The 15,000-nt window shown below is 46.5% G+C and overlaps 2 protein-coding genes and 1 long non-coding RNA gene across 12 annotated transcripts in view; 2 read left to right on the forward strand and 1 right to left on the reverse strand.

The window, feature by feature from the left end:
- Positions 1 to 10,225, forward strand: part of LOC113656934 (transmembrane protein 106C-like) — an 11,485-nt gene extending 1,260 nt beyond the window's left edge. For 2 of the 3 annotated variants that reach the window (XM_047809853.1, XM_047809854.1), the window contains exons 3-8: positions 2,883 to 2,946; positions 5,430 to 5,589; positions 7,077 to 7,217; positions 9,244 to 9,293; positions 9,427 to 9,480; positions 9,924 to 10,225. In XM_047809853.1, the coding sequence (XP_047665809.1) occupies positions 2,883 to 2,946; positions 5,430 to 5,589; positions 7,077 to 7,217; positions 9,244 to 9,293; positions 9,427 to 9,480; positions 9,924 to 10,071 (617 nt within the window). In that variant the 3' untranslated portion in view covers positions 10,072 to 10,225. The remainder of the gene's footprint in view (positions 1 to 2,882; positions 2,947 to 5,429; positions 5,590 to 7,076; positions 7,218 to 9,243; positions 9,294 to 9,426; positions 9,481 to 9,923) is intronic. The other variant, XM_047809855.1, reaches the window with a different exon arrangement.
- Positions 1 to 15,000, forward strand: part of LOC125140692 — a 26,186-nt gene that overhangs the window by 3,580 nt on the left and 7,606 nt on the right. The gene's annotated exons all lie outside the window — the stretch shown is intronic.
- LOC125140689 (microphthalmia-associated transcription factor-like) overlaps positions 12,479 to 15,000 on the reverse strand; it is a 10,041-nt gene continuing 7,519 nt past the window's right edge. For 4 of the 8 annotated variants that reach the window (XM_047809852.1, XM_047809847.1, XM_047809845.1 and 1 more), the window contains 4 exons: positions 13,310 to 13,571; positions 13,157 to 13,232; positions 12,911 to 13,058; positions 12,479 to 12,802 (listed from right to left, as the gene is read on the reverse strand). In XM_047809852.1, coding sequence (XP_047665808.1) covers positions 12,569 to 12,802; positions 12,911 to 13,058; positions 13,157 to 13,232; positions 13,310 to 13,571 — 720 coding nt within the window. In that variant the 3' untranslated portion in view covers positions 12,479 to 12,568. The remainder of the gene's footprint in view (positions 12,803 to 12,910; positions 13,059 to 13,156; positions 13,233 to 13,309; positions 13,572 to 15,000) is intronic. The other 4 variants (XM_047809848.1, XM_047809849.1, XM_047809850.1 and 1 more) reach the window with 4 other exon arrangements.

Below are 15,000 nucleotides of genomic sequence, written 5' to 3' on the forward strand. Positions count from 1 at the left end.
CACGCACTGACCTGAGACCAGCACACACACTGACCTGAGACCAGCACACACACACTGACCTGAGACCAGTACACACACACTGACCTGAGACCAGTACACACACTGACCTGAGACCAGTACACACACACTGACCTGAGACCAGTACACACACACTGACCTGAGACCAGTACACACACACTGACCTGAGACCAGCACACACACACTGACCTGAGACCAGTACACACACGCACTGACCTGAGACCAGCACACACGCACTGACCTGAGACCAGCACACGCACTGACCTGAGACCAGCACACACACTGACCTGAGACCAGTACACACACACTGACCTGAGACCAGTACACACACTGACCTGAGACCAGTACACACACACTGACCTGAGACCAGTACACACACACTGACCTGAGACCAGCACACACACACTGACCTGAGACCAGCACACACACACTGATCTGAGACCAGCACACACACACTGACCTGAGACCAGCACACACACACACTGACCTGAGACCAGTACACACACACACTGACCTGAGACCAGTACACACACACACTGACCTGAGACCAGTACACACACACACTGACCTGAGACCAGCACACACACACACTGACCTGAGACCGGCACACACGCACTGACCTGAGACCAGCACACACGCACTGACCTGAGACCAGCACACACACACACTGACCTGAGACCAGCACACACACACACACTGACCTGAGACCAGCACACACACACACTGACCTGAGACCAGCACACACACACACTGACCTGAGACCAGCACACACACACACTGACCTGAGACCAGCACACACACACACTGACCTGAGACCAGCACACACACACTGACCTGAGACCAGCACACACGCACTGACCTGAGACCAGTACACACGCACTGACCTGAGACCAGCACACACGCACTGACCTGAGACCAGCACACACGCACTGACCTGAGACCAGCACACACGCACTGACCTGAGACCAGCACACACGCACTGACCTGAGACCAGTACACACACGCACTGACCTGAGACCAGTACACACACGCACTGACCTGAGACCAGTACACACACGCACTGACCTGAGACCAGTACACACACGCACTGACCTGAGACCAGTACACACACGCACTGACCTGAGACCAGTACACACACGCACTGACCTGAGACCAGTACACACACGCACTGACCTGAGACCAGTACACACACGCACTGACCTGAGACCAGTACACACACGCACTGACCTGAGACCAGTACACACACGCACTGACCTGAGACCAGTACACACACGCACTGACCTGAGACCAGTACACACACGCACTGACCTGAGACCAGTACACACACGCACTGACCTGAGACCAGTACACACACGCACTGACCTGAGACCAGTACACACACGCACTGACCTGAGACCAGTACACACACGCACTGACCTGAGACCAGTACACACACGCACTGACCTGAGACCAGTACACACACGCACTGACCTGAGACCAGTACACACACGCACTGACCTGAGACCAGTACACACACGCACTGACCTGAGACCAGTACACACACGCACTGACCTGAGACCAGTACACACACGCACTGACCTGAGACCAGTACACACACGCACTGACCTGAGACCAGTACACACACGCACTGACCTGAGACCAGTACACACACGCACTGACCTGAGACCAGTACACACACGCACTGACCTGAGACCAGTACACACACGCACTGACCTGAGACCAGTACACACACGCACTGACCTGAGACCAGTACACACACGCACTGACCTGAGACCAGTACACACACGCACTGACCTGAGACCAGTACACACACGCACTGACCTGAGACCAGTACACACACGCACTGACCTGAGACCAGTACACACACGCACTGACCTGAGACCAGTACACACACGCACTGACCTGAGACCAGTACACACACGCACTGACCTGAGACCAGTACACACACGCACTGACCTGAGACCAGTACACACACGCACTGACCTGAGACCAGTACACACACGCACTGACCTGAGACCAGTACACACACGCACTGACCTGAGACCAGTACACACACGCACTGACCTGAGACCAGTACACACACGCACTGACCTGAGACCAGTACACACACGCACTGACCTGAGACCAGTACACACACGCACTGACCTGAGACCAGTACACACACGCACTGACCTGAGACCAGTACACACACGCACTGACCTGAGACCAGTACACACACGCACTGACCTGAGACCAGTACACACACGCACTGACCTGAGACCAGTACACACACGCACTGACCTGAGACCAGTACACACACGCACTGACCTGAGACCAGTACACACACGCACTGACCTGAGACCAGTACACACACGCACTGACCTGAGACCAGTACACACACGCACTGACCTGAGACCAGTACACACACGCACTGACCTGAGACCAGTACACACACGCACTGACCTGAGACCAGTACACACACGCACTGACCTGAGACCAGTACACACACGCACTGACCTGAGACCAGTACACACACGCACTGACCTGAGACCAGTACACACACGCACTGACCTGAGACCAGTACACACACGCACTGACCTGAGACCAGTACACACACGCACTGACCTGAGACCAGTACACACACGCACTGACCTGAGACCAGTACACACACGCACTGACCTGAGACCAGTACACACACGCACTGACCTGAGACCAGTACACACACGCACTGACCTGAGACCAGTACACACACGCACTGACCTGAGACCAGTACACACACGCACTGACCTGAGACCAGTACACACACGCACTGACCTGAGACCAGTACACACACTGCTGATGTGTCATTTCTCAGATCAGTTACTTATTTTTTCCCTTTGATACAGATCAGGTGAACGAGCTGGTGGCTTTGATTCCTTACAGTGATCAGAGACTGCAGCCTCAGCGGACGTGAGACTCACACACACACACACACACACACGCGCACACACATTCACATGGAGATGCTGATACACTAATAATGATTGGTTAGCTGTTTAAAAAAGAGTGGCAGCGTTTATAAGATTCTATTAGGAATGTGGTGTGGATAATGAGAGATCTCCATGATTCTCACACACACACACCTGACACTCTTCTGTCTCACACACACACACCTGACACTCTTCTGTCTCACACACACACACCTGACACTCTTCTGTCTCACACACACACACCTGACACTCTTCTGTCTCACACACACACACCTGACACTCTTCTGTCTCACACACACACACCTGACACTCTTCTGTCTCACACACACACACCTGACACTCTTCTGTCTCACACACACACACACACACTAACCCTCTTCTGTCACTCACTCACACACACACACTAACCCCCTTCTGTCACTCACTCACACACACACACACTAACCCCGTCACACTGTACGTTTGACCCCCAAACACTCCTGCCCCTTCTTGACCCTCAGCCCCCTTTAACCTCACTCTTCCCTCTCTCTCCTTCATACACATGTGTTCTGTCTCACTATCACTGACTTTCATTCTTCTTCTTTCCAGAGCAGACCTCCACCTTTCCATGTGTTCCTCCACCTGCTCCTCTCTACTCACTACAGATCACAAACCTTCAGTGTCTACAGAGATTCCTGTCTGACTTCGAGTCCCAAGAAGGGACTCAAAGCCGATCCGTGATGTAGCTCCACCTCCACCTTGAATTCCTCTGTCTGACCTACATCACCTCTCACTGCTGTCATCCTCTCATACATACAGATCCTGAACTCCTCTGACGTACTTCTCCGTCACTCCTGACACACAGTACCATAGCTCCTCTCCTCTCCATGTCATACGCTTTCTCTACATCCACAGTGAGGCTTCTTCTGACCATCTTTGTCCTTCTCCACTTTTCCAGCCCTTCCACTCTTGGTCCTTCTCAGATCCTTCCTCACTTCATCCTTTCTCACTTTCCTATTTCCTGCTCTATAATATTCACCTCTTTCTCTTGTCTTTCCCTCTTATTTCATCAGCTCCTCACAATACTCCTCCTATCTTCTCTGCACACTCTCCTCACCTGTTAGCACATTTCCACCTCTATCTTTTCTCACCCTAATCTGTTGCTCATCTCTATCTCTCTGTCTCCATAACCTGTACACGTCCTTCTCTCCTTCCCTCATCCTTGTATTCTGTCTGTTTGGCCTTTGCCACGTCCCTCTTCACTCTGTGCTGTGATTCCTTATCATGTCTACTACCTTTGGTCATTTCTAGGTCCCACACCTTTTAGCTTAGCTTCCCCTTCTTACCTCCACTCTTATATGTAACTCTGTGTAGCGCTCTCTTCAGGAGATAAGTGTTAACTACAGCCATTTCCATCTGCTTAGCAAAGTCCACCACCATCTGTCCTTCTAGGTTCCTTTCCTTAACACCAAACCTGCCCATCACCTCCTCATCACCTCCTCATCAACTCTGTTCCCCTCACCAACATGTCTGTTGAAGTCTGCTCCAACCACAACTCTCTCCATCTGGAACTCTCTCCATCTGCTTGTGGATCATAACCACTGACCACATCCAGCATCCTTTAATTTCTAACTACAACCTGATGACCCAGTCTGACGCTCTTTAAGCTCTAACACACTCCTCACACACTCATCCTTCAGCATCACTCCTACCCCATTTCTCTTCCTATCCACACCATAATAAAACAGTTTGTAACCCCCCCCCACACACAGTATATCTAACTTCCTTCTCTCCATCATGTCCACCAGCTATTTCACCTGTCATTGTATAAACATAGTGTCCCTATACTCAGTCCTGTCCTCCTGCCCTTCCTCTTCTCTCTCTGCCTATGAACCCTTCTCCCTCCTCTTCTTCCCCCACCAACAGTAGCCCAGTGTCCTCCGGCACCCTGTAGGTCCACAGTGATGGTGGCGGTCGTTGTTAACCAGGGCCTCGACCGATCTGGTGTGGCGTTCACACTGAGGACTCACACGTTTACATTTGGCACATTTGACACCGGATGCCCTTCCTGACACAACCCTCTTTATTTATCTGAGCTTGGGACTGATACAGAAAGCACTGGCATGAGTTCCATCAGTCTGTAATCGCTGATGGAAAGTAAAACAGTAAACCGTATACAGAATGTTAGGAGGCTCCGTAGGTAGGCAAAATGTTTGGGTGGAAATAAAAATATATTGCAGGTGAATTTAGGACAAAGTCTGTTAAGGTTCCTTATTTATCTCATTTTATTAAGGACATGAATGAGGGAGTGTGTGTTGTGTTCTGTTCATCAGACAAAGTGTTGATTATAATCATATTGATCTAGTACGGTGTTCAATACAGTTGCTAGCTGTATCATGTAATATTCAAATCAGCACTGTGTGTGTGTGTGTGTGTGTGTGTGTGTGTGTGTGTGTGTGTGTTTGTGTGTGTTTGTGTGTACAGGAAGCAGTATGTGGGTCTATCTGTGATTGTTTGTTTGTTCGTTTGTTCCCTTGTGACCTTTTTCATGTTCCCTCGGCCGGTGCTGGTGGAGGACGGAGGGATTCGGTCTGTCATCATCCATTTCGACCACGACACCAGTCGTGTGCTCATAAACATGACTGTGAGTACACACACACACACACACACACACACACACACACACAGCAGATTGTGTGAGATGGTGTAACACGTTACTGACATGGTACTAAAATCTAAAGTGAGACCTTTAGTGTTTTATAGGTTAATAATAATGTTTTATAATCAGTGTGAAACTTGACTGTAAGCCAATACAGTGAGGATAAGATAGAGGTGATGTGTTCATATCTCCTGGATCTAGTTAGGACTCTAGCTGCTGTGTTCTGGACTAACTGGAGCTTGTTTCTGCTCCTACTGAACATCCAGACAGTAAAGTATTACAATAATCCAACCTAGAGGTAACAAACACATGACCTAGTGTTTCTGCATCATGTCATGACGTCATATCTCTGACCTTAGTCATATTACTGAGATAAAGAAGGCTAACATTGTGGTATTATTTATGTGAGCTTCAGATGAGAGACCGGTATCAATAATCACACCGAGGTCTTTTACTGCTGCACATGATGTAATAGAAAGACCATCCAGAGTTACTCTGTAATCAGAAAGCTTACTTCTGACTGTATGTGGTCCTGGTACAAGAACTTCTGTGTGTCTGTGGTCCTGGTACAAGAACTTCTGTGTGTCTGTGGTCCTGGTACAAGATCTTCTGTGTGTCTGTGGTCCTGGTACAAGAACTTCTGTGTGTCTGTGGTCCTGGTACAAGATCTTCTGTGTGTCTGTGGTCCTGGTACAAGATCTTCTGTGTGTCTGTGGTCCTGGTACAAGAACTTCTGTGTGTCTGTGGTCCTGGTACAAGATCTTCTGTGTGTCAGAGTTAAACAGGAGAACGTTTTCCATTTGCATTTAGCAGACATCTGGAGAGACTTTCATTTTATTTCATTTTTACAACTGAGCTGTTGAGGGTTAAGAGCTTTTCTGAAGGGTTCAGCGGTGGCAGTTTGGTGGTTCTGGGACTTGAACTCCTGACAGTTGTCTGCCGCAATCTGCTGGCTTTACAGTTTCCTTATTGTCTATGTTCTTAAAACAACATGGAGAATAAATACATGTGCCATGGACAAAGGTTTGGACACAGCGGAGAGGAGACGAGTTTAGGTATTTAAATCTAAGGATTGACTTTTTTTAATAGGGGATTTGAGCCTAAGCTGGTGTCTGTTGGGGAAAAACTTATCTGGTATATAAACTGATGATTAAAATGGAAATGACTGAAATCAGTTGTGCTGTTGGGGGAAAGAACAAGATTCTGTTTGCTCTACTGATTATAAGCTTTTGTACATCTAGCTCTCAGGTTCTCTGACTAAACTGTTCATTGTCCGTGCGATATTAAACATCTTCTCTGTGGAATTCAGACGGAGTTGAGGATTAGAATGAATGAAAATCTCTAACAATCGCTTTTGTAGAGAAAGTTTCAGATTGAGAGAAAGTGTTGTGTGTTTTAAACTAAATAACAAGCAAATGTGGGATTTAAAAACCTGTCTCTTTGTGTGGGCGTGGCTGTGGGCGTGTTCTCAGAATGCCCTGAAGTTTAACAACTGGAACTTCTTCACCGTGTTGGTGGACAGCGTGAGCAGTCAGGTTCTCTACATGAAGACGGTCATTGGCACTCAGCAGCTTGACAACATCATCAGAATCCAACCACTAAGCCAGAGACAGGTAAGGGGGCGGAGTCAGAGATGAGAGTAGGGGAGGGGGCGGAGTCAGAGATGAGAGTAGGGGAGGGGTCGGTCAGAGATGAGAGTAGGGGAGGGGTCAGACAGAGATGAGAGTAGGGGAGGGGTCAGTCAGAGATGAGAGTAGGGGAGGGGTCGGTCAGAGATGAGAGTAGGGGAGGGGTCGGTCAGAGAGGAGAGTAGGGGAGGGGTCGGTCAGAGATGAGAGTAGGGGAGGGGTCGGTCAGAGATGAGAGTAGGGGAGGGGTCAGTCAGAGATGAGAGTAGGGGAGGGGTCAGTCAGAGATGAGAGTAGGGGAGGGGTCAGACAGAGATGAGAGTAGGGGAGGGGTCAGTCAGAGATGAGAGTAGGGGAGGGGTCAGTCAGAGATGAGAGTAGGGGAGGGGTCAGACAGAGATGAGAGGAGGGGCGGGGTCAGCCAGAGATGAGAGTAGGGGAGGGGTCGGTCAGAGATGAGAGTAGGGGAGGGGTCAGTCAGAGATGAGAGTAGGGGAGGGTCGGTCAGAGATGAGAGTAGGGGAGGGGTCAGACAGAGATGAGAGTAGGGGAGGGGTCAGTCAGAGATGAGAGTAGGGGAGGGGTCAGTCAGAGATGAGAGTAGGGGAGGGGTCAGTCAGAGATGAGAGTAGGGGAGGGGTCAGTCAGAGATGAGAGTAGGGGAGGGGTCAGTCAGAGATGAGAGTAGGGGAGGGGTCGGTCAGAGATGAGAGTAGGGGAGGGGTCAGTCACAGACCGATACAGGAGAAGGGTTACAAATCAGTTTGATTCATCTACACAACAAACACACACAGGGTCACGTACACAACAGTCTGTAGGTGTGTTATGAATCACACCTACAGACTGTTGTGTACGTGACCCTGTGTGTGTTTATTGTGTAGATGAATCACACCTACAGACTGTGTTGTGTACGTGACCCTGTGTGTGTTTATTGTGTAGATGAATCACACCTACAGACTGTTGTGTACGTGACCCTGTGTGTGTTTATTGTGTAGATGAATCACACCTACAGACTGTTGTGTACGTGACCCTGTGTGTGTGTATTGTGTAGATGAATCACACCTACAGACTGTTGTGTACGTGACCCTGTGTGTGTTTATTGTGTAGATGAATCACACCTACAGACTGTGTTGTGTACGTGACCCTGTGTGTGTGTATTGTGTAGATGAATCACACCTACAGACTGTTGTGTACGTGACCCTGTGTGTGTTTGTTGTGTAGATGAATCACACCTACAGACTGTGTTGTGTACGTGACCCTGTGTGTGTGTATTGTGTAGATGAATCACACCTACAGACTGTTGTGTACGTGACCCTGTGTGTGTGTATTGTGTAGATGAATCACACCTACAGACTGTTGTGTACGTGACCCTGTGTGTGTTTATTGTGTAGATGAATCACACCTACAGACTGTGTTGTGTACGTGACCCTGTGTGTGTTTATTGTGTAGATGAATCACACCTACAGACTGTTGTGTACGTGACCCTGTGTGTGTGTATTGTGTAGATGAATCACACCTACAGACTGTTGTGTACGTGACCCTGTGTGTGTGTATTGTGTAGATGAATCACACCTACAGACTGTTGTGTACGTGACCCTGTGTGTGTTTATTGTGTAGATGAATCACACCTACAGACTGTTGTGTACGTGACCCTGTGTGTGTGTATTGTGTAGATGAATCACACCTACAGACTGTTGTGTACGTGACCCTGTGTGTGTTTGTTGTGTAGATGAATCACACCTACAGACTGTGTTGTGTACGTGACCCTGTGTGTGTGTATTGTGTAGATGAATCACACCTACAGACTGTTGTGTACGTGACCCTGTGTGTGTTTGTTGTGTAGATGAATCACACCTACAGACTGTTGTGTACGTGACCCTGTGTGTGTTTGTTGTGTAGATGAATCACACCTACAGACTGTTGTGTACGTGACCCTGTGTGTGTTTATTGTGTAGATGAATCACACCTACAGACTGTTGTGTACGTGACCCTGTGTGTGTTTATTGTGCAGATGAACTTCACTGTGAATGTGGAGATCAGCGGGTCGCTGTCCTACGTATAGTAAGTTCATTTTTACTTTTTTGCTACTACTGAGTTCAAATTTAGCAACTGAGTCACTTAGTTTATGCTAATGTTTTAGCCTGTGTGTGTGTGTGTGTGTGACTGACGTTTGTTTTTTTTTTTGTTCTCACAGTGCTTTCTGCACCATGGCCAGCATTAAAGTTCATAACATTGTGGTGTTCACACAGTGAGTCTCTGTCATGCTTCATAATGTTACAAACATAAAGCCTTTACAGTGACGAGTCAGTGTGAGAAGCTAAGTCACACACACACACACACTACTCACACACTACACACACACACACTACTCACACACACACACAACTCACACACACTACTCACACACTCCACACACACTACTCACACACACACACACACACTACTCACACACACACACACACACTCTCACACACACACACTCCACACACACACACTACTCTCACACACTCCACATACACACACTGCAAAAAACAGTGTGACTCAGTTCAAATGAATTACACAAAAGAATACTCACCTGTACTAATTGTACAGTTTCCCAAACAGCTCACACACACACACACACACACACACACACACACACACCAGTTTAGTGAGTACTGCTTGTTGTTTCTTTGTGTTTGTCCCTTACAGGACGTCTGTAAAAACTTCCTGCATGGTTCGCAGTGCACAAAACACTTTGGAGGCATATCGCTACATTGACTGCGGCGCTAACTCCACCCTGCACCACCCGCCTGACCTTCATGGTTCTGTGCTGCCTCACTCGAGCTACACCTATTAAACACAGTGGCATTGTTAGAATCACGCTTCATGTCTTTAAGCCAGTGATATGAATGTTTCTTACAGTATCTGTCTCTTTAACTCAGTGTAGCTGAGATGCTTAATGCTAATACTGAAGTCATACTGGATAAAAATAAAAAGTTCATTAAACTTTATAAACTGCATTTACATTCTTGGTCCCTCACGTCAGCCATATAAAGTGCTCAGCATTTTGTGTTTCTGTACTTAAACTAAAGGGACTGTGGTTTTCAGAATAATGTGATGTGTATGCTAGCATGTGGTGTTACTGCTGAATGGCTGCTAATATTTACACTTACAGTATGTCAGATGCCCGTATCCATAGCAACCTATTTCTCATTTATACAACTAAGAACTTAAGGGTTCAGGCCTTTATGCAGTGGTTGCAGTGCATTTAAACTCATGACCATCAGTAGTACATGTTAAACCTCCTGACAGCTACAACCGTCCCTTTGGGTCACTTTTAGGAGACGTTTGCTTTTAGCTTATAAGATGAGATGAACCTTTATTCATCCCACAGGGGGGAAATGTCTGTTACAGCAGCAAAGACAAAATGTGCAAATGTAAAGTAGAAACAGTACAAATATATATTCAGTAGTCTATAAATCCAAAGAAAAAAGTAAACAACACGATAGTTACACGTTCAACACATTCTGTAGCTTAAATATGTAGCTTTAAAGCAGAGGTTTGTATATAAATGATGTGACATGGGAGGCTAAATGCTAACATGGATAGTAAGATAGATGTTGGGGTTAGTGGTAACATTTATATAGTGTGAGTTTCTGTATTTGAAGCAGAACAGCAATTTTTTGCCTATTTCATAAACTATAGACTTTCTCCTTCGTTCTGAAAGTTGAAGATTACATTGTTAACTGGACACGAGAACATCCTCATGATTGTAGACTACACCACGCTACACCCTGGGGCCACGGAGCTCCTTACACTCAACCGGGTCAGGATCCTGAAGGACGTGCTCACAGACCAAGGTATGGCCTTCTTGTGTAAACTAAGGGCAGATCTGTCAGCTCTTACAGATCAAGCAGCTGAGGACATCTGTCTCCCACCTGCACACTGATGGACTTGTGGATCAGACTTGTGGCAGTACCGGATTCTTCCCTTGGCCTTAATGGAGCACCGGCCACATTGCAGCACCTCATGGACTGCAGCCTACCTGGACAACGTCGTGATCCAGTCCATCACGTGGGCGGACCACTTGTACAACCCGGGGGAGGTTCTGGGAGCCCTCTCGAGGCCAGGCTTACAGCTAACCCATGCAAGTGCCATCTGGGGTAGTACCTGGGCTACTGCTTCAGTCAAGGGCTACTGAAACCGCAGGAGAAGGATACCCCCAACCTATAACCACCCCCTCACCCCCCACTTCCCCAAGATAAATAAATACACTGTGTCCTTGAAGCTGATTCCCGGTCAGTGCTATTATTTCATGTCCACCTCTTTATGGTGCACGACAAATTAAACGTTTGTAATCATTCTCAAGTTTATAATAATTATTAATTTAATTGTAACTTGGCTGTTTATTCGCTAAGATGCAAAATGCTAGAGGCATATTTACTGTTTATACATTTTTCAAAAGAAATGTTTATCCTTCATCATCACTCCTTAAATGTAATTAACATTAATGGTGTCATTAACATTCTAAATAATTTGTTAGCTGTGACCTCACACATTATGTTCCTGACTATTTTTTCTTCTTCTTCTTCTACCGCTTACCCGGGGCCGGGTCACGGGGGCAGCAGTCTAAGCAGGGATGTCCAGACGTCCCTCTCCCCAGACACTTCCTCCAGCTCTTCCGGGGGAATACCGAGGCGTTCCCAGGCCAACCGAGAGACATAGTCCCTCCAGCGTGTCCTAGGTCTTCCCCGGGGCCTCCTCCCGGTTGGACATGCCCGGAACACCTCCCCAGGGAGGCGTCCAGGAGGCATCCGAAACAGATGCCCGAGCCACCTCAACTGACTCCTCTAAAAACTATTTTTTATTATTATTATTATTTGTAATTGTAAATCGATGTTTCGTGTGTGTGTGTGTGTGGTGTGTGTGTGGTGTACTGTTGTCTCTAAGTGTTTAGTATTAACACACCAACATAGTGACTTCCTTTTGCCCCGCCTGTGTAAAACTGGCAGTTTACATTAATAAGTAAATATAAAACTTTATTGCACTAATTTTATCTGACAGTTTTCCCTTAGTGCACTTTTCTGTCAGTTAAATTCGATGTGTTTGGATGTTCACTATAAACTCGACAGTAATAGAATTTTCTCACATGTAGAAGGTTAACGTGCGGTACGACAGGTTCTGTGCTGAGGAAGATGGATTTGTTATTGATGTGTGTTTAATCTCAGTGTTTATCTAAGTTACATTAATAAACACACTGATAATTAAAGTTAAAATGCTAACAATATATTTAATATAAAATAATACTACAGATAAATAAAACATCACGCAGCACTGAGACAGCCCATAAAGTGTTAGCATGTGTGCTCGTTCTCCTCCACGGTAACGCTGCTCTTTGGTGAAAGGCTTGTTGTTAAGGGCAACATCATGTCCTCCATCAACATGGCATCTAGTTTGGCATCTGTAGTCTTGGCCATGACCACATAGGTTCTAGGGTCAGATGTTGGGATGTGGCCTTCTGTGGGCTTGTTGCAGTCACCTTGGGGAGAAGGGACGTGACCCTGAGCTCGAGCCTGCATCTCCAACTCCTGTATTATTGTTAGCATTAGCAAAGAGAACAGAAAACATGATAAGTTAAGCAACATAATGTGGAGTGTCCTGCACATGCACTGAGGTGATGCTGCACAGCTGTATACCTGTACTCGCACCATAAGATGGTGGTTAGCAATCTCCAGTTTCTTTTGCCGGGTCTCCAGCTCTTTGGCGTGTTGCTGATCCTTCTGCAGCTTCTTGATATAGTCCACTGATGCCTTCAGTATAGTGCCCTTGTTCCAGCGCATGTCCCTGAACACACACACACACACACACACACACACACACAGAGCTGTCAGGAGCAGGCCTGATGGGGCAGTGCAGTAACAGTGGTGTGGTGATGGACGTACGGGTCGTTGGATTTGGGGATAAGAGTGCCAAGCTCTTTAATGCGGTCATTGATATTGAATCGCCGTCTTCTCTCGACTGCAAGAACATGATGGAAACAGATTATATTCTTACACTAAGTCAGTTTTATATAATAAAAGTTTTGTGAAACTCACTCAGGTTGTGGTTGTCTTTTTTCTGTCGTTCCTTTGCAAGAGCACGAGCATCTGCAGCTGAGAGTGGATGAAGAATCGACAAAGTTGTTCTTATCAGGTGAGTTCTGTTTCTTTGTATATGAGTGCGTGTTAAATCACTCGCACAATTACCATAAAACTCCCTCTTGATGTTCGGCAGGTTCTCACGGCAGGAATTGCTGATGGAAATGGTAGGTGGAGCTAAACTCTGAGTATTATAAACCTCCATCTGATTCAGTGGCACCTACCAGGTTAAACACACACACAGACACTATAAAAATAGACCAATTAGAAATCCAGTCAAACTGGGAATAACTTCATCATGCAGCCATGAAGACACTGCCAACTCAACACAGGACTTCATCGTAAGGATGACATTAACAGCATGACAGATTGCATCACAGACTAAACACTGAATAAGAAAAAGAGCCTTCAGCTTGAGGCAGAAGTGAACTGAGGTGAATTAAGCGTGAGATAAAGGGAAAGGAAAGATGTCTACAGAAGGATGTTGAAGATGACGAGTCAGCAGGGACATGGGCCATCAGTAATCTGAGGGAAACAGTAAATAGTTTTTTTAATAGAATGATCTTATGGCCTGAGGCTGTTCTTCCCCCATAATCCCACCATCCCCAAGCCACAACACCCTATTCAGTTTACCTACCAAGCACAACTGGGACTGGATGATGTCATCACATACCTGCTTTAGTGAGAACCTTCACACCTTGATGACGCTGGATCTATTGTCTAAATCATGTTCTATTGTATCTCATGTCCAGTTAATACTGTATAGCATCTTCTGTTAGGGGTTAAATGACGATGTGGACGAATAGAGACACCATATCCTGTCTGATAAGTTTATTAGTGTGTGTAGAAGCATGTAAGACTGGCTGGTGAGTAGGAACTGTTCACACATTACATCTCAGTCTTTCAATACAAGTGGAGTGGTGCAGGAACCACAGACTGTTCTGGTGTATCTCAGACCAAGGGCTTGGTGGTGGACTATAGGAGGATAGTCACCAACCGTATCGTCATCAAGGATGAGGCAGTTCTGGTGCTACACACTAATCATTTCAGTTCAGTTTTATTTCTACAGCACTAATTAACAATGCGTACTTTCTCAAAGCAGCTTTACAGAAATATAAGAGTGAGAAATTTACAGTTACACATCATAGTTAGAGAAGTTGTCTCAAGGGGAAACCTCAATCTTATCTTGGTAGATGGAGAACTAAACTGAGGACCTAGTGGTCTACAAAACAGGTATAAGCAGACCACCCCCCACCCCCCTCCTCCGAGAAAACACAGATCATTCGAGTGTGGTTCTGTACTCAGCTGAAGGAGCAGCGTTGGATTTAGAGATGTGAAGCTGGATGTAAAAACACATTTATTACTGTACAGAAATCTCAGTCTGTAAATAATTTGGAGTTTTGTAAATTCATTCCTTCGTCTTTGTTGTATTTTGTGATTTATTGTGAATCTTAAAAAATATTAAGTCTTAATCCTTGATGTTTCCTTGTGTTTGACCCCAAATTTATCTGGAATCCACACACATCTGTGAAAAGAGGGCACTCAGACCTAACATGCTAATATAACCTGTCTCCAAGGTGGTGTGTGTGTGTGTGTGTGTGTGTGTGTGTGTGTAAACCATATGATGTGTGTATATAAATGTGTGTAGC

This window comes from Tachysurus fulvidraco, unplaced genomic scaffold (genome assembly GCF_022655615.1).
Source record: "Tachysurus fulvidraco isolate hzauxx_2018 unplaced genomic scaffold, HZAU_PFXX_2.0 HiC_scaffold_42_np12, whole genome shotgun sequence".
Classification (NCBI taxonomy): domain Eukaryota; kingdom Metazoa; phylum Chordata; class Actinopteri; order Siluriformes; family Bagridae; genus Tachysurus; species Tachysurus fulvidraco.